A 24,909-nucleotide genomic window follows, 5' to 3' on the forward strand; every position below is an offset into this window, starting at 1 on the left:
ATTTTTTAAATTTTAATATCTTTAATTCAGAGAGATGTTATGGGGAAGGAGGTGGGAGGGGGGTTCATGTTTGGGAACGCATGTAAGAATCTACATGATATTTGAATTAATCTTTCACATCACTGAATGATTCTCCATTTTCTAGGCGAGACATCTGAGGCTAGCCCTAGGTCACATGTCAGCAACAGACCTAACTCCTGGAGCTGTAACTAGACTATCTAATCCCAAATTTCCTGGGATCCCCATGCCGAGCCCCTACTATGAAAATCTTTGCTTGATTTTCCATGTATAATTTATTTTTAGATTTGCAAAAGGTTTCCAGTTTTCACTCAATCACACCATATGAATATGATACATATCCACCACAAAGCACAGAAACAGCATGAGAAGCTAAAGAATTCCGGAGGTTGGTTTTTACTAACCACACTGCAATTGATGACCCAAATAATCATGATGGTGTGATCACTCACCTAGAGCCAGACATCCTGGAATGTGAAGTCAAGTGGGCCTTAGAAAGCATCACTACAAACAAAGCTAGTGGACGTGATGGAATTCCAGTGGAGCTATTTCAAATCCTGAAAGATGACGCTGTGAAAGTGCTGCACTCAATATGCCAGCAAATTTGGAAAACTCAGCAGTGGCCACAGGACTGGAAAAGCTCAGTTTTCATTCCAATCCCAAAGAAAGGCAATGTCAAACAATGCTCAAACTACCACACAACTGCACTCATCTCACACGCTAGTAAAGTTCAAAATTCTCCAAGCCAGGCTTCAACAATACGTGAATCATGAACTTCCAGATGTTCAAGTGGGTTTTAGAAAAGGCAGAGGAACCAGAGATCAAATTGCCAACATCTGCTGGATCATCAAAAAAGCAAGAGAGTTCCAGAAAAACATCTATTTCTGCTTTATTGACTATGCCAATGCCTTTGACTGTGCGGATCACAATAAACTATGGAAAATTCTGAGAGAGATGGGAATACCAGACCACCTGACCTGCCTCTTGAGAAATTTGTCTGCAGGTCAGGAAGCAACAGTTAGAACTGGATATGGAGCAAAAGACTGGGTTCAAATAGGAAAAGGAGTACATCAAGGCTGTATATTGTCACCCTGCTTATTTAACTCACATGCAGAGTACATCATGAGAAACGCTGGGCTGGAAGAAACACAAGCTGGAATCAAGATTGCCAGGAGACATATCAATAACCTCAGATATGCAGATGACACCACCCTTATGGCAGAAAGTGAAGAACTAAAAAGGCTCTTGATGAAAGTGAAAGTGGAGAGTGAAAAAGTTGGCTTAAAGCTCAACATTCAGAAAACGAAGATCATGGCATCTGGTCCCATCTGGTCCCATCACTTCATGGCAAATAGATGGGGAAACAGTGGAGACAATGAGAGACTTTATTTTTGGGGGCTCCAAAATCACTGCAGATGGTGACAGCAGCCATGAAATTAAAAGACGCTTACTCCTTGGAAGAAAAGTTATGACCAATCTAGATAGCATATTCAAAAGCAGAGATATTACTTTGCCGACTAAGGTCTGTCTAGTCAAGGCTATGGTTTTTCCTGTGGTCAGGTATGGATGTTAGAGTTGGACTGTGAAGAAAGGTGAGCGCCGAAGAATTGACGCTTTTGAACTGTGGTGTTGGAGAAGACTCTTGAGAATCCCTTGGACTGCAAGGAGATCTAACCAGTCCATTCTGAAGGAGATCAGCCCTGGGATTTCTTTGGAAGGAATGATGCTAAAGCTGAAGCTCCAGTACTTTGGCCACTCATGCGAAGTTGACTCATTGGAAAAGACTCTGATGCTGGGAGGGATTGGGGGAAGGAGGAGAAGGGGACAACAGAGGATGAGATGGCTGGATGGCATCACGGACTCGATGGACATGAGTCTGAGAGAACTCCAGGAATTGGTGATGGACAGGGAGGCCTGGTGTGCTGTGATTCATGGGGTAGCAAAGAGTCGGACACAACTGAGTGACTGAACTTAACTGAACTGAAGTTTAAATGGGCCAAAAGAGACCCCCTACTAATCCCCATCTTTAAAACCAATCAAGTCTGTTTTATTTACAGGAGTTTTAACTTATGTATTTAAGGGTCTAGAAAAATTTACAGAGATATCTGACCAATAATTATTTGGGACAGTTAGGCCAAAGGGCCAGAACTCCTTGGCTTAAACCACACTCTGGGAATCCCAGAGCTTTATATATAAAAGTAGGTAACTGAACAGGGAAAAGGAAAAAAACCTTCTAAAACCTCTCCTCTAGGACCAAAGCTTACTGTTTAGATCCTAATGAAAACTAAAGCTAAACGTATTAAAGTTGGTGGAATTTACATAAATGTATATAAAATTGGTATAATTAAACAGGCTTTATATAAGGCAGTTACAGTTCTCATTTAATTATACTGTAATAGACAACTGAGGAAACCATTAGTTTGTTACTCAGTCCAAGCTCACACTACTTGCCCCAGGACAGGCCAATGAATCCAATAAATGAGGTGTTGAGGCAAGGAAAAAATTTTATTCGGAAGCCAGAAGACTGAGAAGATGGCAGGCTAGCTCCTCAAAACGCCCCTCTTGCGGAGGTCTGGATGCCAGGGTCTTTCACAGAGCCAGAGAGAGAGAAGCAGTGAGGAACTAAAGTCAACAGGCGAAACAGAGGGAGAGTCAGCGGGGAAGTAAAAGGGTCTTCAGTCTTGAAACACATCTCCAGGAAGAGCCAGCCTTTGGAAAAGGGTGTGTTAATGTCTTCTCTTTTTTAAGCCATCACAGGCAGGCAGGCAGGGATGGATTATTTCTCTATGAGCTGAACAAAAGCATTTTAGTTTATAGTGAAGCAGACGGGGAATGTCCTCTGAGGCAAGCTATTAAGTATGATTAAAGCAATGAAAACCAAGTCAAAGAAACAGTTCCAACATGCAGTCAGAATTGGCTTCCTCCCTGCAACAGTTATCTGAGTCATACAAAATTAGTAAAACTGGGGACTAACGTGCAAGGGCTAATGAAAATAAAAATAGTGATTTTGCTTTTGTTTAATTTATAAACTCAGAAAAGTCTTCGCTAAATGCCTTATACAAACCTTTGAGAGCACAATAAGTTAAACTCTAAAGCTGGGAAACTAAGAAACGGTTTTTGTCGCACAAATGTCTGAAAAAACAGAAATGTAAATGTAAGCCATAAAGACCTGAATTAGCTCAAGCCACTGGCAAGATCTGAAACTAAGGGAAAAAATGTGGCCAGTTGTAAATCCAAGCTGCTGAGATTATTTCCTCAGCCACACCTTACAGATAGTAAGCCTTACTTAACTCAGCAAGCAACTTTAATATATTCCAACTGTTTGTAAACTAGTAACTTTATATGGTAATACCTGATTCTCAGTTAAGCTTTTAAATGAAGCCATGAGATTGTTAGGGGAATCACAATGAATGAAACAGCCCACTCTGGCCAGGCACCCTAGTAACCATTTGCATGAGTTGTTTTATGACAGGAGGTCCTGGTCAGGAACAGAGAACTAATAAGCCACCACCAACCCAAACTCAGCAGTGGCCACAGGACTGGAAAAGGTCAGTTTTCATTCCAATCCCAAAGAAAGGCGATGCAAAAGAATGCTCAAACTACCGCACAACTGCACTCATCTCACATGCTAGTAAAGTAATGCTCAAAATTCTCCAAGCCAGGCTTCAGCAATATGTGAACCGTGAACTCCCTGATGTTCAAGCTGGTTTTAGAAAAGGCAGAGGAACCAGAGATCAAATTGCCAACATCCGCTGGATCATGGAAAAAGCACGAGAGTTCCAGAAAAACATCTATTTCTGCTTTATTGACTATGCTAAAGCCTCTGACTGTGTGGATCACAATAAACTGTGGAAAATTCTGAAAGAGATGGGAATACCAACCACCTGACCTGCCTCTTGAGAAATGTGTATGCAGGTCAGGAAGCAACAGTTAGAACTGGACATGGAACAACAGACTGGTTCCAAATAGGAATAGGAGTACGTCAAGGCTGTATATTGTCACCCTGCTTATTTAACTTATATGCAGAGTACATCATGAGAAACGCTGGGCTGGAAGAAGCACAAGCTGGAATCAAGATTGCCGGGAGAAATATCAATAACCTCAGATATGCACATGACACCACCCTTATGGCAGAAAGGGAAGAGGAACTAAAAAGCCTCTTGATGAAAGTGAAAGAGGACAGTGAAAAAGTGGGCTTAAAGCTCAACATGCAGAAAACGAAGATCATGGCATCCGGTCCCATCACTTCAAAGGAAATAGATGGAGAAACAGTGGAAACAGTGTCAGACTTTATTGTTTTGGGCTCCAAAATCACTGCAGATGGTGACTGCAGCCATGAAATTAAAAGATGCTTACTCCTTGGAAGAAAAGTTATGACCAACCTAGATAGTATATTCAAAAGCAGAGACATTACTTTGCCGACTAAGGTCCGTCTAGTCAAGGCTATGGTTTTTCCAGTGGTCATGTATGGATGTGAGAGTTGGACTGTGAAGAAGGCTGAGCGCTGAAGAATTGATGCGTTTAACTGTGGTGTTGGAGAAGACTCTTGAGGGTCCCTTGGACTGCAAGGAGATCCAGCCAGTCCATTCTGAAGGAGATCAACCCTGGGATTTCTTTGGAAGGAATGATGCTAAAGCTGAAACTCCAGTACTTTGGCCACCTCATGCGAAGAGTTGACTCATTGGAAAAGACCCTGATGCTGGGAGGGATTGGGGGCAGGAGGAGAAGGGGACGACCCAGGATGAGATGGCTGGATGGCATCACGGACTCGATGGACGTGAGTCTGAGAGAACTCCGGGAGATGGTGATGGACAGGGAGGCCTGGCGTGCTGCGATTCATGGGGTCGCAAAGAGTCGGACACGACTGAGCGACTGAACTGAACTGAACCCAAAGAGTTCTGGAAAGGTCAAAAAGAGACACTACGCGTCTGACCACCTCCCAGAATCCTCCTCTCCGGCATCCATCTTGTCTGAGCAACGACAACCCGAAAACTAATCCCATCAACATAAAACCAGAGACTTCCACGCCAAGTGGCAGAGCAGTTCTCCTGGGTTCCCCTACCCTACTGCTCTCCGCCCAGGTGCCCCTTCCCAGTAAAAGCTCTTGCTTTGTCAGCAAATGTGTCTCCTTGGACATTTCTGAGTGTTAGACAAGAGCCCACTTTCGAGCCCCATTCCTGCAACAAGATCTCAAGTTTGCCTGTTTACATCTGTGTCCACATTATACATATAAAATACCTCTACTTCAAAAAAAGTATAATTAGAATTTGATTTTAAAAGAGGTCTATGGCAGCCCAATTCAGTACTCTTGCCTGGAAAACCCCATGGATGGAGGAGCCTGGAGAGCTGTAGTCCATGGGGTCGCTGAGGGTCGGACATGACTAAGTGACTTCAGTTTCACTTTTCACTTTCATGCCTTGGAGAAAGAAATGGCAACCCACTCCAGTGTTCTTGCCTGGAGAATCTCCGGGACAGGGGAGCCTGGTGGGCTGCCATCTATGGGGTCACAGAGAGTGAGACACAACTGAAGTGACTTAGCAGTAGCAGCAATCTTCATAAAAAGCTCTTACTTTTAAAGAATCTGGCCATGATGACTTTCAAGTACACATGAACTGAGAAATAGTCAATATTAAATTGATACCTGATATTAAGGTTTAAGTTTGTTAATCTAATTAAAATAAGACACGCTGTTAAGATTATTTTACCTAGGTTTAATAAATAAGACCTTACTGGATCTCTTGCAAGAAAATAACTTGATATAATGAAACTTAAAAGTGAATGTAAATAAGAGCTTTAGAGTTAAAACTCTTATCTTTTAGAGTGACTACTTAAAATGATCTTTCCAGATATTTGAAAACTTAAAAATTCTGGAGTTATGTTAACTGATGTGATGAAATTTTATTAAATAGCTAAAAGATACTGAGACATCAATTACTAAGTAGAAAAACAAAGTATTCAGGAATATTAATGAAAATGTTTAGTATTACCTGAGATGTTTTCTTGAGAAATCTATATGCAGGTCAGGAAGCAACAGTTAGAACTGGACATGGAACAACAGACTGGGTCCAAATAGGAAAAGGAGTGCGTCAAGGCTGTATATTGTCACCCTGCTTACTTAACTTACATGCAGAGTAAATCATGAGAAATGCTGGACTGGAAGAAACACAAGCTGGAATCAAGATTGCCGGGAGAAATATCAATAACCTCAGATATGCACATGACACCACCCTTATGGCAGAAAGTGAAGAGGAACTAAAAAGCCTCTTGATGAAAGTGAAAGAGGAGAGTGAAAAAGTTGACTTAAAGCTCAACATTCAGAAAACGAAGATCATGGCATCTAGTCCCATCACTTCATGGGAAATAGATGGGGAAACAGGGGAAACAGTATCAGACTTTATTTTTTGGGACTCCAAAATCACTGCAGATGGTGATTGCAGCCATGAAATTAAAAGACGCTTACTCCTTGGAAGAAAAGTTATGACCAACCTAGATAGTATATTCAAAAGCAGAGACACTTTACCGACTAAGGTCCATCTAGTCAAGGCTATGGTTTTCCCTGCGGTCATGTATGGATGTGAGAGTTGGACTGTGAAGAAGGCTGAGTGCTGAAGAATTAATGCTTTTGAACTGTGGTGTTGAAGACTCTTGAGAGTCCCTTGGACTGCAAGGAGATCCAACCAGTCCATTCTGAAGGAGATCAGCCCTGGGATTTCTTTGGAAGGAATGATGCTAAAGCTGAAGCTCCAGTACTTTGGCCACCTCATGCGAAGAGTTGACTCATTGGAAAAGACCCTGATGCTGGGAGGGATTGGGGGCAGGAGGAGAAGGGGACGACCCAGGATGAGATGGTTGGATGGCACCACTGACTCTATGGACGTGAGTCTGAGTGAACTCCGGGAGTTGGTGATGGACAGGGAGGCCGGGCGTGCTGCGATTCATGGGGTCGCAAAGAGTCAGACACGATTGAGCGACTGAACTGAACTGGACTGAGATGTTCTCTATAAGAAAACAAATGTTTTTAGAAATTATCACTGGTGTTTATACACCTATCTACAGAGTGCCAATGTAAGACAGTTCATAACTGCTTACTTCTTAATTTTACTAAAATTGAGGTTTTAAGAGTTGAGGATTCTAATTTAAACATGGAATTAAAAACCTATGAGAAATGATACAGTAACTTTCAGTATACAGTAAGAAATGGAATGTATGTTTTCAGAAAGAAGATACAAAAAATGAAATTACATTTTATTGAGGAAAAAGAAAGTATGAGCCGGTTGATTTTATTTAGATGGAAAATGAGAGACAGGCTGAATACAGAAAGTGTTGAGAGGTTTTGGAAAGAAAAAGGAAAAGGTTTATCCATATCCCGGATTATCTAAATTTAGATTAAAGTTGACTAAATGGATTTTGTTAAGTAAACTAGTGCAGGAGTGGAACTGGATTTCTGGAGAAGTGCTTCTTTTTAATAATAAATTGTGTGAGTTTCTGCAACCTTAAGTGATCTCTATTTGTTTTCCTTTAATTGTTTTATGATTTTGGTTGAATAAGTATTCTTTCAGTGACCTATGATACTGTCTTTTAAAACATTTTTTATATTTCTAACAAAATTCCCAAATATCAAAATCTAACTAAGCTGTTTTAGCTTCCAGCTGACTCGGAGATAGATGCTTCGAAGAAACATCTCCAAAACATCTTAGAGACAAATGTTAAATTAAGTTTATTTGGTATTTTTAATTCAAAAGCATTGTCAAATGATTGAAGGTGAACTTTAGGTTATAATGTATGGATAAATATCATTAATACAGATATTCCAAAATTTATATGAAATCCTTAACATCTGATACGTCCTGATATAATGCTACCAGTCATAATTCTAGTGGTTATACGAACATATCCAAATTTCCTAATTACACTGTACTCAAATCTTTAACTATGCTATTTTAAGTTTTGTCCTTCAGAGACTCTCATAATTTTACACTGCCTTTACAAAATGAAGATTTTCAAGAAAACTCTTATAAAAAGAACTTTGAAACAAATAAACAAATGTGTTTCTGATAGCCTTAATACCACTAAGTTCAGTTCAGTTCAGTTCAGTCGCTCAGTCGTGTCCGACTTTTTGCGATCCCATGAATCACAGCACGCCAGGCCTCCCTGTCCATCACCAACTCCCAGAGTTCACTCAAACTCACGTCCATTGAGTCAGTGATGCCATCCAGCCATTTCATTCTCTGTCGTCCCCTTCTCCTCCTGCCCCCAATCCCTCCCAGCATCAGAGTCTTTTCCAATGAGTCAACTCTTCACATGAGGTGGTCACAGTACTGGAGTTTCAGCTTTAGCATCATTCCTTCCAAAGAAATCCCAGGGTTGACCTCCTTCAGAATGGACCGGTTGGATCTCCTTGCAGTCCAAGGGACTCTCAAGAGTCTTCTCCAACACCACAGTTCAAAAGCATCAATTCTTCAGCGCTCAGCTTTCTATACAGTCCAACTCTCACATCCGGACATGACCACAGGAAAAACCATAGCCTTGACTAGACGGACCTTAGTCGGCAAAGTAATGTCTCTGCTTTTGAATATGCTATCTAGGTTGGTCATAACTTTCCTTCCAAGGAGTAAGTGTCTTTTAATTTCATGGCTACAGTCACCATCTGCCACTAAACTGGGTAACAAGTTACAAACTAATGGAAAAACTGATTACTTCATTCGGATCAATAGGAATCAACTATATGAAACTAAATGAACTTATGAATTATGACTTACATCTTTGACTTTAGAAAACATACTAACTTGAATCTGTTTTCCAGTAAATTTTTTTCTCTTATGCTGTGACCTACAACAGGTTGATAAAGTATGTCTTTGTAAACAAAGATAAAACATTTATCTTTTTCTCTCTGCCTGATCCTGCCAAGATCTGGCTTCTCCAGCTGGATCTCCTATGGACTTAATGGTTATTGCAACTGGATTACAACTCATTAAATTAATAAATGTTTTGTTGTTTCCAAATTGTTTATGCTTTTGTCTCTCTGCTACACTGACTTTGTCAAGGTTACTAGCCAAATTGCTTATGTCTATTTTATAAGATTGCCCTCTCTTAGATGTGTAGCCAGGCCTCCAAAAAATGTAACAGTGACTTAAAGCAACTGATTAAAAAAAATAATAATAAGAGATCTGTATGCTTTCCCTAACAGTAACAGTGTATTCTAGGTATGGGAAGATGCAACAAAGGAAATATCTCCTGAATCCTAATAGGTTAGAAGGTAGAGGATCCAGGAATCTTCTATTGTCTATCAATGGGCCTAATCCAGAATTTAACACCTGGAGCGACAGATCAACAGGACCTTTCTTCTGATCTCAGACATCCTTCCAGAGCGGCGGGACAAAAAAAAAAAAAAAAAGAGTCATGAAAAGTCTCTCACATATGGCTGAATTTCCAACCATGGAGAGGGACTGTGAAAGAAACATTTCCTACCACATCAGTAAACACATGTCCAGCCATCATTGTTTTGGGGCTTCCAAATGTGAATGAGGGCTCCCAAAACAGAAAACAATGCCTGCTATTCAGCAGATGCCACCACCCCCCGACCCTCAGCCTCAGTGCTGAGGCGCTCGGAGACATGTGAGAAATCAAAAAAAACAGGATGCTGGCCTCAGATAGGTGACATGCACAGGACAGGAAAGACTTCAAAAACCCCACACTCCTGCATCTTCCCACTCACAGTAAATTCCTTAATTTGAGATTATCCATTTTCTTTAATTAACAATAAACTTTGATGTGAAAACTGCCTGGAGCCTTGTTACAAACTTAAATATATCCTAATTCCCTCTCCGGCCTTCTCCGGCAGTTTCTCAGGGCTACATGACACGCTGTCTCCCTGGCTTGAAGTCCTAAACACTGTCATCAAATAAACACTCCTTTCAGGTTGTGACTATTTGTTTAGCGGACTGGCAGGAGGAGCCAGGAGGCGCCGACCACGAGGAAAGAGACTAACAGCACAGAGGTTCACAGCCTTCCAGGGCCACGCGGCCCCCTGCCCGCCCCCTTAGGCTGAGCCTCTCACGCCCCTGGCGTCCCCCGGGTCAGGCCGTGACCCAGGCGACGCGGGAGCGTGACGTGCGCGCGGCGCCGGCGGGTGACGCGGGCCCGACGAGGGGGCGGCAGTTGGACTCTACCATCGCTGGCGCCCCTGCCCCTCCCCTCCGGGCCTGGTGCTTCACGGGCTTAACAGCCTGTCGCCGACTCACCTTCCCGTCGCTGTGGAAAGGGAGGCCGAGCTCCTCGGGGGAGAGCGGGATGCGAGAACATGGCGGTTCTTCGGCTTGCCTCTCGGCGGCGGCCTCGTAGTCCTGGAAAGGGTTGGGGAACGCCCGATCTTCCATATCTGCGTCCCCGCCCAGCTGCAACTTGAGCCTCCGGGACATGGACTCGCCCATGTCGGCCGCGCGCCCTGCCCTCCGCGGGGCCGCGCGGTACGGCGAGCGAGCTGGGACAAGCCTCCTCAGAGGCGCTCGGCCCGGCCAGGGCGGGCGGCGGTAATTCCCAGGAAAGCGGCGGATGCGCCGCGCCGCGCATACACGTGGCTGTGGCCGGCGCCCGGTCCCGCCCCGACCTGTCTGGGGATGGGCCCCCGGGAAGGCTGCGGCGCCTTGCAGTCACCAAGGCTCCGCGGTACGGGGTCCCCTCCGAGGAGGAGGCGGCTCCAGCCGGCCGGCGGCGCCGCGAGGACAGCGTCTCCGGGGAGGGCGCGGTCCCTCCCTGTCATCCCGCCGTTGGGGGGGTCTGGAGGAGGAGCCAACGCCTTTCTTTTTTTTTTTTGTTTTCTACTTTTAGGTTAGCCCCTTTGTTTTGAATAAACGAATATCTTAGGTAACAGCAGGTAATGTGAAAGCATACTTAATCACCTAAATATTTCATTGACCCGAAAGTTCCTTCAGTATTAGTTAAATTGCCCAGGAACATAACGTGTGTAATAAAGGACACGAGCAAGTAAATCTGCAGTTGTATGATCACAACATAGTTAACAGTCTTTACGGATTCTCTTTTTTTCTTCTTCTTGTTTCCTTAATTATTTGAAGTTAAATAGATGTTATAGATGTCATGATTTCTCCTCGAGGGAAATATATTTTTCCATTATTTCGTTTTTTAATTTTTGTATCCATTTAAACGTGATTGAATGCCAGATGGTACTAGGTGATGACAAAAGAGAGTTTCTGCCCTGGAGATTCCAAGTTAGAAAAGTAAGCATAGCTTAGCATGATATGAATACTCTTCTGAAACTAAAAAAGGTATACATTAATACATCAAAAGTGGCATGATAGAGGAAAACAATATCTACCACAGTAAAGGCTCTATTCTGCCTCTCTGTAGCCTGGCTTCCCACTCCTGCCTGTCCAGGTGTCTCCCCTGAACTGTACTATGATAAACAGGTTAAACAGCCTCTACCCATAGGATGATCATGGAAAACTCCACTGTAGGAGAAAATCATTGTAAAGGTATTACTCAGCATAAACATATATCGTCAGTGTTCAAGGAAACAGAACTGATACACCAGGATGCCTTGAAGGCCCACTCCACTTTCCTGCTTCATTTCTTTGTCCCAGTGTCCATCTTTCTCTCAACCTCAATGAGGACATTTTCTAACTACTCCTGAATTGTGATACCTTTTTGTTGTTGTTCAGTCACTCAGTCGTTTTTGACTATTTGAGACCCCGTGAATTGCAGCAAGCCAGGCTTCCCTGTCCTTTACCATCTCCCAGAGCTTGCTCAAACTCATATAGGAAATTCAGTCCCCTAACTGCTGAGACTCATCTCTCTTAGGAGCCATCCCTCTCCCACTTCATGGACTTTACTAGGCAAAATAACACACAGCAGATGTTTCCCAAAGCCTGAGTTATTTAGACCCTGACACCACAGGTATGTACAGCAGAAACATCCACTGCTGGCTTTGGTGTGTTAGGCCTAGTGACCTTTGCCCTCTCTCTACCCCTTGTTGACTGAAAATAAAAACAATGCCCAGTCTAAAGGTTGACAATTACATTTTATTCCATGGCCGTACTGAGGACTATAGCCTGTGATGGCAGCCTCTCAGATAGTTCTGAGGAACTGTTCCAAAGAGGAGAAGGAGGAGCCAGGATACATAGATAGTTTTTCTTCTTCTTAAAATCTTGGTGATAATCATGGATAACTACTGGCAGGTACACAAACTTGTCCTAAGGACAACCAATATTTTCGAAGACCAAAAATCTAAACCTAATGAAAGGAGGGCTTCCCTAGTGGCTCAGAGGTTAAAGCGTCTGCCTCCAATGCGGGAGACCCGGGTTTGATCCCTGGGTCGGGAAGATCCCCGGAGAAGGAAATGGTAACCCACTCCAGTATTCTTGCCTGGAGAATCCCACGGACAGAGAAGCCTGGTAGGCTACAGTCCACGGGGTCACAAAGAGTCAGACATGACTAAGCGACTTCACCTTCACCTTCAATGAAAGGATTTGGCAAATTTTCCTAAACTCTTTTCGACCTTGAGCTTCCTTTCTTCAGTGGAGATTTCATTTATACTGTTTTTCAAGAAATGACAGTCTCCTTTCTTCACCTCCCGTCTCCAAGAGGTTTTTTAATGCAGGAGGCATGGGGATCTATTCTGACCTTTCAAAGCTCAGGGCCACCCTCCTCTGCTGGACACTCTTTAGTAACAAGGACTTGGCCAGTGCCTGAAAATTACAGATGTTTTAATTCTTTTAGGCCAAATCAGATTCTTAGGGAGGGCATCCTTCCCATCCCTTCTATGTAATTGAGATGGTCAGTACAAGGATTAACTAAATACCCACCCAAAACAAATCCCAGGCCTGGTAAGGGCAGTTGGCAAGTGATGTTTCCTTTCTTTCAACGTAATCTAACTGGGAGAGGGGCATCTCTGTGTTCACCTGACTGAAAACTAGGGCACCACTTAAGGTTGGAAACCCTGAAAGGGCCCAGGGAGTGAGACTTCCTCCTGTAGGATCAGATTTTCCTGAGGGAGTGAGTAGGGATGCATGGCTGAGAAACCTCCAGATGGCATGCATGTTGGCAGTGGTCAGTTGAAAGAACATCTGTTAAGGACACATGAAGGCCTGAGGCTTTGCTTTTGATTTATTATTTCTCATTTTGTTATATTTATTATTCACACATTCCTCAGATTTGCACACCTTCCTCAGCCACCAGTGGGTCCTCTGGTCCCATTTATGCTTGCCAGAGCTGCCCAGGCTTTCATTAAAAGGACTTCCCTTTAGGTGGTACAAGAGGAAGTCCCAAAAGGCAGACCAGCAAACGCCCTTTGTCTTACATTGCAATCTCCTCTGAGATTTCCTTACCTTGGTCCATACATCCTGTCCCAAGTTGTTAGCCAGGGAAAGAAACAAGCTAGCTCAAGGGTATAGGGAAGGGATTTGCTTTACCTCCTGTCTCTTTTGATACATGAGATGGTTCCTTGCAGTTGCAAGCCATATACAAGCCCTATGTATGCTATACAACCCTGATTTAAGACAAATTTGATCCCTTAAGCCAGCAGTTCTCATAGTGTGACCAGACCCTTTAGGGAGGCTGTGAGGCCAAAACTAGCTTTTGGGTTTGTTTTTTTTAATTTTAAGGATAATTCAATATATTAACTTTAATATAAACTAGACCCTGATAGGCTACAGTCCATGGGGTCACAAAGAGTGGGACATGACTGAGCTACTGACGCTTTCACTTTCATATCTTAATGTCATTGTCTTAACTGTAAAGAAACAGATCCTTACAAGACCAGAATAACCCACAGGCCATGCGGTGGGTTTCTCTGTTTTCCTTTTTTTTTTAATTTGAAAGAATGTTCGCCAAGATGGTTCAACAAGTAAGGTAAGTGACGTGGCTATGAACACTGCAGTTTTGCACGTCTAACACGCAGGGAAGTGTGTTAGACAGAAGGGGTAGGCCTTCTAATTAAACAGTTAAGTAACATCATGACAAATGGATTTGCAGCCTCAAAACTGTCCATTTAGAAATCTTATTTCTTAGTGATCAAAGGTTCTGCATTGTCTCCAGTCTTTTTGATACTGACCAGGGTTCTTGGCCTTCCCAGATCAATAGAAATTGACCAGAGGCCAGTCAAGAAATTCAGGTGAGGGTGGGGCCTGAATGAGGGAAGGAGAATAAGTAACAGGTTCCCTTGCTGCTTGCTAAGGGGGTGGGAGTGAGTTGGTTCCTTAATACAGGGCAAGAGTAGGAATCTGTCAGGGGTTGGGCTAGAGGGAGGGCTTAGGTGTTCTGTCCTCTCCTCTGGTGACATTGTATACAGGGGGCACGCACAATATACTGTTTTTGCTCCCAGCTCTTCAGAAGTGGCAGCTGGACTTTTTTGGTCTGTTTGTATCTTTTGTCCATAGTTTGTGCAAACTGCACATGCACATAATTGGTTTTAGTCCCTTGCAGTTTCTTTGTATTTCATTGCTGGAGGAGAGGAGTGTCCCGGTGCAAGCCCTGTAGCAAAGGGTCCCAGGTCCCAGCCTGCCTCATTTTTGTTGTGTTTTGTGTGAAATTCATTACCTAACGTAAACTTTTTGGACCTCCATCAACAGCAGTACACACTGGAGCTGTTTTTCTGGTTGTGAAAGTTTCCATAGATATGCTGCAATGATCTTTAACATAAAATCTTTTGTAAGCTAGATAACCAGTTGCCGCTGTTCCAGAAGCAGTGGTAATGGGTGTTCTGGTAGTCATATTCTGCATACATATGCACAGGACACTGAGCACTAGTGAGCCTGTGCAGACTGTTGGAGACAGGTGTGAGAGAAGTATCCGCACTACTCTCTCCCTTTGGTACTGTATGGCAGCAAATTAGACATGATGTCACAGCAGATTAAATAGAGAAGCAGTCAGGTTTCAGTTCAGTCCAGTCCAGTTCAGTCGCTCAGTCGTGTCCGACTCTTTGCAACCCCATGAGTCGCAGCACGCCAGGCCTCCCTGTCCATCACCAACTCCCAGAGTTCACTCAGACTCACATCCATCGAGTCAGTGATGCTATCCAGCCATCTCATCCTCTGTCGTCCCCTTCTCCTCCTGCCCCCAATCCCTCCCAGCATCAGGGTCTTTTCCAATGAGTCAACTCTTCGCATGAGGTGGCCAAAGTACTGGAGTTTCAGCTTTAGCATCATTCCTTCCAAAGAAATCCCAAGGCTGATCTCCTTCAGAATGGACTGGCTGGATCTCCTTGCAGTCCAAGGGACTCTCAAAAGTCTTCTCCAACACCACAGTTCGAAAATGTCAATTCTTCGGCTCTCTGACTTCTTCACAATCCAACTCTCACATCCATACATGACCACAGGGAAAACCATAGCCTTGACTAGATGGACCTTAAAGACTTGCAAAAAAATTAAACAATACCCCTTTTCTCATGCATATTATTTTGGTTTTGAATGTAGTTATCTTGCATAAAAATATGTTGTTTATGTTAAAGTTTAGCATCTAATTTATATTAATATGTTGACAAATATATTAACATAATAGGTGAGAGTTGGATTATAAAGAAAGTTGAGCGCCGAAGAATTGATGCTTTTGAATTTTGGTGTTGGAGAAGACTCTTGAGAGTCCCTTGGTCTGCAAGTCCATCCTAAAGATCAGTCCTGGGTGTTCATTGGTAGGACTGATTTTGAAGCTGAAACTCCAGTACTTTGGCCAACTGACGCGAAGAGCTGACTCATTTGAAAAGACCCTGATGCTGGGAAAGATTGAGGGCAGGAGGAGAAGGGGACGACAAAGGATGAGACGGTTAGATAGCATCACCGACTCAATGGACACAGGTTTGGGTGGACTGCGGGAGTTGGTGATGGACAGGGAGGCCTGACGTGCTGCGGTTCATGGGGTCGCAAAGAGTCAGACACGAATGAGCAACAGAACTGAACTGATAACAAATTGTTAATTATAATTGACAAATTAAGGGTGTAAAGTAATTCTGAGACCTAACATTTGAAAACTGTTGCCTTCAGCAACCTGTTACTACAAGCCTATGCATCAGGGACTTAGACAATTCAAACCAACACAATGTGTGTGTGAGCACTGCAGAGAACTCCACCCTCACTGCTGCAGCTGCTGCTGCTAAGTTGCTTCAGTCGTGTCTGACTCTGTGCAACCCCATAGACGGCAGCCCACCAGGCTCCCCCTTCCCTGGGATTCTCCAGATAAGAACATTGGAGTGGGTTGCCATTTCCTTCTCCAAGGCAAGAAAGTGAAAATTGAAAGTGAGGTCGCTCCGTCGTGTCCAACTCCTAGCGACCCCATGGACTGCAGCCCACCAGGCTCCTCCATCCATGGGATTTTCCAGGCAAGAGTACCGGAGTGGAGTGCCATTGCCTTCTCCGACCGTCACTGCTGGTGTTTGCTATTTCCTGTGAAAGTGAAAGTCAAAGTTGCTCAGTGTGTCTGACTCTGTGACCGCATGAACTGAACAGTCCGTGGAATTCTCCAGGCCAGAATACTGGTGTGGGTAGCCTTTCCCTTCTCCAGGCAAATCTTCCCAACCCAAGGGTCAAACCCAGGTCCCCCACATGGCAGGCAGATTCTTTACCCGCAGTCTTTTCTTTTTTCTTTTTTTTTTTCTTGGCTAGTGTATTTTGATGTTATTTGTATAATTTCTTGCTTTCTGGAACTCAATTTATAATTGGAAAATGATGATCAAAGAAAGGCTAGGTGTCAATTCAAATATGAAAAAGGAGAGTTAGGAGATCCTGACCCAAATTGTGTGTGTGTAATCATAGATGAATCAATAGATTTAAAGCTTGTGCCAAATTTTAAAATGTAGCTGGATGTTAATGCTTACGTGATAGTTGTAAAAACCAGAAACAATTTATATTGTAACCAATCTTGGGTTTTGCAAGCATTTGCAGAAAGAAGTGGTGGTGGACTGGGGGTGTCCCCGTGGCAGCTCTCAGCAGCAGTCCTCTGTGACAGTGTCTTTGAGTGCTGAGGACAGGGCCACCACTCTCAAAGGAGTCCTAGCAGGGACCATTCAGTGGCTGTCACCAGGTGAGAGCATGGTGATCCCTGAAAGTCTTTGAGCCAAAATGGGCAGCTTCATAACTCTCTTTCTACATTGGATCAAAATCTATCATGACTATCCAAAATATCTAATTTTATTTCTAGATCTCAGCAGGAATCAATGGGATGGTGTAGGTTGTTCTAGACTAACAGATAATAAGAAGGCAAAGATGAACCCAGCAGTTGGTTAGATCACAGGAAACGCTGAGAAAGAGCAGGAGACATCGATGAAGTGGCAGCGGACTCTCAGCACTAGCTCATCTGGACAGCTCCAAAACATGAGACAGAAAGTTTAACTCAGACAGGAGATCCCTGTGGGGTTCAGCTATCTCTGAGGTCTGGGGACATGCAGGCAGCCCCAGCGTAGTCTACTTGCAAGGAGAGTGTCTTCCTCTACTCTCTGAGGGACACATGCAACCACTGAGCCCAGGAACAAAGCCTCAGTTGCAGATGTGGTAGGATTCTGAGAACAATGTAGTGTGGGGGAATTCTGAGAACAACGGGGGCAGGGGCTCGTCCCCAGCTCAACTCAGATGGGTGCTCAGGAAAGAGACTGTCATCATGGTGAAGGAAGACGGGCTTCATGGGTAATTGTGCATTGCCTGCTCCTTCCTGCAGACTGGGCACAGCCTGTGAGGGTGGCAGAGGTAGCATGGTGCCCTGCAAAGCAGATGCAGGCCCGGAGGCGTGGACTCCCCCACGAACATAGGACACACACTACAAAGATTCCCATAAATATTTGGGCGGGGGGGTATGCAGTTTGCAGGTAATGAGCCAGTGGGGAACCTGGCCTACCTGGTACACAGACTAGTGGCAGAGATAAGTCCTTTCCAGAACAAAATACAGGATTTTTCAGTAACAAGCACTAAAACATATCTTTACTACTCAGATGGCTGCTCTGCCTCCATCTAGCTAATTCTTTCCTTAGCACTTCTCCATGCAAGGAAATAGGCCTCTCCTAATGTAAACTGGGCTTTGCTTGGGACAGCGCTCTCATTGATAAGGAAAAAGCTGGCTTACTAGCTATTAATACCTGATCTCCTTTGCAGATAATGACATGGAAAGTTCCCCCTCCTACTGTACATATTGTACCATATAGGCTAATCTATAAAAACAGAAAACAGAAGAGTGGAAAGGTCTAAGGGGAGAGGGATTAGGAAGTGATGATTAGGAGACACAGAGTTTTTTTTTTTTTAATGAATGAATTTATTTGAATTGGAAGCTAATTACTTTACAATATTGTAGTGGTTTTTGCCGTACATTGACATGAATTAGCCATGGGTGTACATGTGTCCCCCATCCTGAACCCCCTCCCGCCACCCTCCCCATCCCATCCCTCGGGGTCATCCCAGTGCACCAGCCCTGAGCACCTGCCTCATCCATTGAACCTAGACTGGCAATCTATTTCACATATGATAATATACATGTTTCAATGCTATTCTCTCAAATCATCCCACCCTCGCCTTCTCCCACAGAGTCCAAAAATCTGTTCTTTACATCTGACACAGAGTTTCTTTTGGTGATGAAAATGTTCCAAGTTGATTGTGATAATAATTGCACAACTCTGTTATATACTAAGGGCTTCCCTGGTGGCTCAGACAGTAAAGAATCTGCCTGCAATGAAGGAGCCCTAGGTTCAATCCCTGGGTCAGGAAGATCCCCTGGAGAAGGAAATGGCAACTCACTCCAGTATTCTTGCCTGGAGAATTTCATGGACAAAGGAGCCTGGCAGGCTAGAGTCCATAGGATCTCAGAGTCAAACACAATTGAGCAAAAACTACTGAAGTATACACTTTAAATGAGTGAATTTTATGCTAAATGAATATATATCAATAAAACTGTTACACTAAAAAAAAACAGTTGAGAAACTGATAGCCAATACTTAGGCAACAGAGCGCCATGATCCAGCTCTCCAACACCACAGGTGAGTAAGAGGGTTATGCTAACCTGCACTATGTGAGGTAGAAAAACTCAACACTGCTGGGCTCTGTGCTGGGACAGATTTATTACTGATTGTTGGAAAAAAAAAAAGGCTTTGAGGGTGACATTACATGGCATCAGTCAAATGTGTTCTGTTATGATCCCTGTGAGATTTAGTCTAGTGACCTAAGGATGAAAGAGAAGGATAAAGAAAAAGAAGACAGAGATGGCATAATATACCCATAATACATTCCTTGGGATTTTCCAAGTTCTTTTCCTATGCCTAGAATTCTAGAAGACTGGCTGTGCCTTCTGGGTGGCATGCTCCAGGTCCTGGCAGGACGTATGAGGTTCTGTTCCATTTCTTTCCTTGAGAGCACCCTGCAGGGTACAAAGCAGATGCCCCAGGAGCTCTGGGACTTCTGCCTCTGGAGATTCCCTAGGGTCACCTGGCTGAACCTAGGCTCTAGAAAAGTGGTCTGGAGAATGATTAGATTTTAGTATGGGGCTGATTCAAACTGTTCACATAAATAATAGCCCTGCAAAACATTATTTGCCTTGGTCCTTATACACCCTAATGTATGTATCTGTTGATGAAAATTCAATTAACAATTAAGCTAAGAAGGAAAAATTGAGAATTTTGAAATTGAGGACTATAACCTGGGAAGCAGCTTCGCAGAAACCTCTGAAAACTGTTCCACCTTTTAGAAGCGAGAGACACGGTCAAATACACTTTCAAGACAAAGAGTCATACATAAAAATGACAGACTGATATTTTACATAAAGTACACCAGAGACACACAGTCCAGATTCAGTTCAGTTCAATTCAGCTGCTCAGCGTGCCCGACTCTGTGACCCCATGAGCTGCAGCATGCGAGGCCTCCCTGTCCATCACCAACTCCTGGAGCCCACTCAAACTCATGTCCGTTGAGTCGGTGATGCCATCTAACCATCTCATCCTCTGTCGTTCCCTTCTCCTCCTGCCTTCCCAGCATCAGGGTCTTTTCAAATGAGTCAGTACTTCGCATCAGGTGGCCAAAGTAGTGGAGTTTCAGCTTCAACATCAGTCCTTCCAAACATCAGTCCTTCCAATGAACACCCAGGACTGATCTCCCTTAGGTTGGACTGGTTGGATCTCCGTGCAGTCCAAGGGACTCTCAAGAGTCTTCTCCAGCACCACAGTTCAAAAGCATCAATTCTTCAGCACTCAGCTTTCTTTATACCCCAACTCTCACATCCATACATGACTACTGGAAAAACATAGCCTTGACTAGACAGACCTTTCTCAGCAAAGTAATGTCTCTGCTCTTTAATATGCTGTCTAGGTTGGTCATAACTTTCCTTCCAAGGAGTAAGCGTCTTTTAATTTCATGCCTGCCATCACCATCTGCAGTGATTCTAGAGCCCAGAAAAATAAAGTCTGACAGTGTTTCCACTGTTTCCCCATCTATTTGCCATGAAGTGATGGGACCAGATGCCATGATCTTAGTTTTCTGAATGTTAAGCTTTAAGCCAACTTTTTCACTCTCCTCTTTCACTTTCATCAAGAGTGTCTTTAGCTCTTCATCACTTTCTGCCATGAGAGTGGTGTCATCTGCATATCTGAGGTTATTGATATTTCTCCCAGCAATCTTGATTCCAGCTTGTGCTTCTTCCAGCCCAGTGTTTCTCATGATGTACTCTTCACAGAAGTCAAATAAGCAGGGTGACAATATATAGCCTTGATGTACTCCTTTTTCTATTTAGAACCAGTATGTTGTCCCATGTCCAGTTCTAACTGTTGCTTCCTGACCTGCATACAGGTTTTTCAAGAGACAGGTCAGGTGGTCTGGTATTCCCATCTCTCTCAGAATTTTCCACAGTTTATTGTGAGCCACACAGTCAAAGGTTTTGGCATAGTCAATAAAGCAGAAATAGATGTTTTTCTGGAACTCTCTTGCTTTTTTGGTGATCCAGCAGATGTTGGCAATTTGATCTCTGGTTCCTGTGCCTTTTCTAAAACTAGCTTGAACATCAGGGAGTTCATGGTTCATGCATTGCTGAAGCCTGGCTTGGAGAATTTTAAGCATCACTTTACTAGCATGTGAGATGAGTGCGATTGTGTGGTAGTTTGAGCATTCTTTGCATTGCCTTTCTTTGGGATTGGAATGAAAACTGAGCTTTTCCAGTCCTGTGGGCACTGCTGAGTTTTCCAAATTTGCTGGCATATTGAGTGCAGCACTTTCACAGCATCATCTTTTAGGATCTGAAATAGCTCAACTGGAATTTGATCACCTCCAGTAGCTTTGTTTGTAGTGATGCTTCCTAAGGCACACTTGACTTCACTTTCCAGGATGTCTGGCTCTAGGTGAGTGATCACACCATCGTGATTAACTGGGTGGTGAAGATCTTTTCTGTACAGTTCTTCTGTGTATTCTTGCCAGGTAATCATGTTCAAAATGAACACTGAGTCACCATGACCACCCTACAAACCTGGAAAGAGTACTAACCTTTGCAGATGTTCCATTGCTGGCATCAGAAGAAAGGAAGGTTTGTCTGTACAGTCGAGCAGGCGCTCCCACCTTTGAGGAGGTCTGCTTAATGCATGGGCTTCCCTGGTGGCTCAGACAGTAAAGAATCTGCCTGCAATGCTGGAGACCTGGATTCAGTCTCTGGGTTGGGAACATCGCCTGGAGGAGGGCATGGCAACCCAGTCCAGTATTCTTGCCTGGAGAATGCCCATGGACAGAGGAACTTGGTGGGCTATAGCCTGTGACACAGATGTACACTGCACTGTAAAGGGTAGAAAGGAGGCCCAAACAGAATCTTATGTTTAAATTTTGTCTAACCTTAAAATGTCAATTTTATTTCAGCATGTTCCCAAACTTCAGAAATAATGTTAGTAGAGAAGAAGGAACATGCAGCAGGGCATTTCGCATGATGTACTCTGCATATAAGTTAAATAAGCAGAGTGACAATATACAGCCTTGACCTATTCCTTTCCTAATTTGGAACTAGTCTATTGTTCCATGTCTGGTTCTAACTGTTGCTTCTTGACCTGCATACAGATTTCTCAGGAGGCAGGTAAGGTGATCTGATATTCCTATCTGTTTAAGAATTTTCCACAGTTTGTTGAGATCCACACAGTCAAAGGCTCTGGCATATTCAATAAAGCAGAAGTAGATGTCTTTCTTGAATTCTTTTGCTTTTTTGATGATCCAATGGATGTTTGCAGTTTGATCTGTGGCTCCTCTGCCTTTTCTAAATCCAGTTTGAACATCTGGAGTTCATGGTTCATGTATTGTTGAAGCCTGGTTTGGAGAATTTTGAGCATTACTTTACTAGCGTGTTAGATGAGCGCAATTGTGCAGTAGTTTGAACATTCTTTGACATTGCCTTTCTTTGGGATTGAAATGAAAACAGACCTTTTCCAGTCCTGTGACCACTGCTGAGTTTTCCAAATTTGCTCAGAGGATCATTTAATTCAGAGGACCATTATGTCTGCTATTGTGGGCAAGAATCCCTTAGAAGAAATGGAGTAGCCGTCATAGTCAACAAAAGAGTCCGAAATGCAATGCTTGGATGCAATCTCAAAAACAACAGAATCATCTCTGTTTCCAAGGCAAACCATTCAATATCACAGTAATGCAGGTCTATGCTCTACCCAGTAACACTGAAGAAGCCAAAGTTGAACAGTTCTATGAAGACCTACAAGACCTTCTAGAACTAACACCCCCCCCCCGCCACGCCAAAATGTCCTTTCCATTATAGGGGACTGGAATGCAAAAATAGAAAGTCAAGAGATATCTGGGGTAACAGGCATATTTGGCCTTGGAGTACAAAATGAAGCAGCTAAAGGCTAACAGAGTTTTGCCAAGAGACTTCACTGGTCATAGCAGACACTCTCTTCCAACAACATAAGAGAAGACTCTACACATGGACATCAGCAAATGGTCAATACCAAAATCAGATTGATTATATTCTTTGCAGCAAAAGATGGAGAAGCTCTATAAAGTCAGCAAAAACAAGACCAGGAGCTGACTGTGGCTCAGATCATGAACATCTTATTGCCAAATTTAGACTTAAATTGAAGAAAGTAGGGAAAACCATTAGACCATTCAGGTATGAGCTAAATCAAATCCCTTATGATTATATGGCAGAAGTGACAAATCGATTCAGGGGATTAGATCTGATAGAGAGAGAGCCTGAAGAATATGGATGGAGGTTCATGACAGCCTACAGGAGGCAGTGATCAAGACTATCCCTAAGAAAAAGAAATGTAAAAAGGCAAAAATGGTTGTCTGAGGAGGCCTTACAAATAGCTGAGAAAATAAGAGAATTGGAAGGCAAAGGAGAAAAGGAAAGTTATACCCATCTGAATGCAGAGTTCCAAAGAATAGCAAGGAGAGATAAGTAAGCCTTCCTCAGTGATCAGTGCAAAGAAATAGAGGAAAACAGTAGAATGGGAAAGACTAGATATCTCTTCAAGAAAATTAGAGATATCAAGGGAACATTTCATGCAAAGATGGGCACAATAAAGGACAGAAACGGTATGGACCTAAGAGAAGAAGAAAATATTAGGAAGAGGGTGCAAGAATACACAGAAGAACTATACAAAAAAAGATCTCCATGATCTAGATAACCATGATGGTGTGATCACTCACCTAGAGCCAGACATCCTGGAATTCGAAGTCAAGGGGGCCTTAGGAAGCATCACTATGAACAAAGCTAGTAGAGGTGATGGAATTCCAGTTGAGCTATTTGAAATCCTAAAAGATGATGCAGTTAAAGTGCTGCACTCAATATACCATATATCTGATAAGGAGTTAATTTCCAAAATGTACAAGGGACTACTAAAGCACAATGGTAAAATAAACAAGCAAACAAACAAACAAACAAAAACCAATTTTACAATGGGTTAACGACTTGAATAAAAAAGGCCAAATACATAGAACTGAAAAATGGAATAGTGGCTGACAGAGATAGGGCTGAGGCAGGGCAGAGGAGGGGGCGGAGGGTGGAGGGAAATAGGCACATAGCGTTAGTGACCCAAGAGAAATAAGCTCTCAAGATCTGCTGTACCACATATGGGATACTGAACACTTGAAAATTTGTTAAGAAGGTAGATGTCAAGTTAAGTGTTTTTTCACAGTAAAATAAAAACAACAGCAAACAAACAAAAGATAGTTTAGTTACATGTCCTTTGATTTGTGTTATTATAAATATGTATCATCTACATATATCATAAACATCCAAACACAGTGTTAATCTTTCTTTCAAAGAAATTTATAGAATAAAAAAGGAACTTCAAGCTCTTCCTCCCTTGCAGTGGACAGCAGTGAATTATCTATCTGTTCCTCTAGTTTTCAGCTGTTACTTTGGGCCCATGAAAGTCTCCTTGTCAAGAAACAGGACCCTATGGAGCCTTCCTGAGACAGACCCCTTCCTCATATCCTCTGCTTTAGCTGCTCTCTGAAGTATTTGCGTGTGTGTGTACCAAAGCACTTCAGTCATGTCTGACTCTTGGTGACCCCACAGATGTGTAGCCCACAAGGCTCGTCTTTCCATGGGATTCTCCAGGCAAGCATACCAGAGTGGGTTGCCATGTCCTCTTCCAGGGGATCTTCCCAACCCAGGGATCAAACCCGTGTATCTTGTCTCCTGCATTGGCAGGAGTTTTCTTTACCAGTAGCGCCACCCAGGAGGCCCTGAAGTACCTTGATAACGTCTGATGCATATTCCTGAATTGTTTTACAGATGTGAACACCCCTCACTAAATGGAAGAGGTTAACTACTACATGACCAGGAGCACATAACCCCAGGTCTCCTGAAGTCTGAGGATTGATAATGTGACACTCTGTGACACTGCCCTGTTACTACACCATCAACCAGAGAACTGTGCACAGCTATTATGCGCCCCACCACCGCTTCCTCACCTAGCCTTTAAAAATGCTT

General features: G+C 43.3%; 1 protein-coding gene across 1 annotated transcript in view; it reads right to left on the bottom strand.

Moving 5' to 3' along the window:
* Positions 1 to 10,783, bottom strand: part of LANCL2 (LanC like glutathione S-transferase 2) — an 83,981-nt gene extending 73,198 nt beyond the window's left edge. The window contains exon 1 of the mRNA XM_069561165.1: positions 10,260 to 10,783. Within this exon, the coding sequence (XP_069417266.1) occupies positions 10,260 to 10,448 (189 nt within the window). The 5' untranslated portion in view covers positions 10,449 to 10,783. The remainder of the gene's footprint in view (positions 1 to 10,259) is intronic.
* Positions 10,784 to 24,909: the final 14,126 nt, after the last annotated feature.

The sequence above is a fragment of the Ovis canadensis genome, chromosome 19 (assembly GCF_042477335.2).
Source record: "Ovis canadensis isolate MfBH-ARS-UI-01 breed Bighorn chromosome 19, ARS-UI_OviCan_v2, whole genome shotgun sequence".
In the NCBI taxonomy this organism is placed as follows: Eukaryota; Metazoa; Chordata; class Mammalia; order Artiodactyla; family Bovidae; genus Ovis; species Ovis canadensis.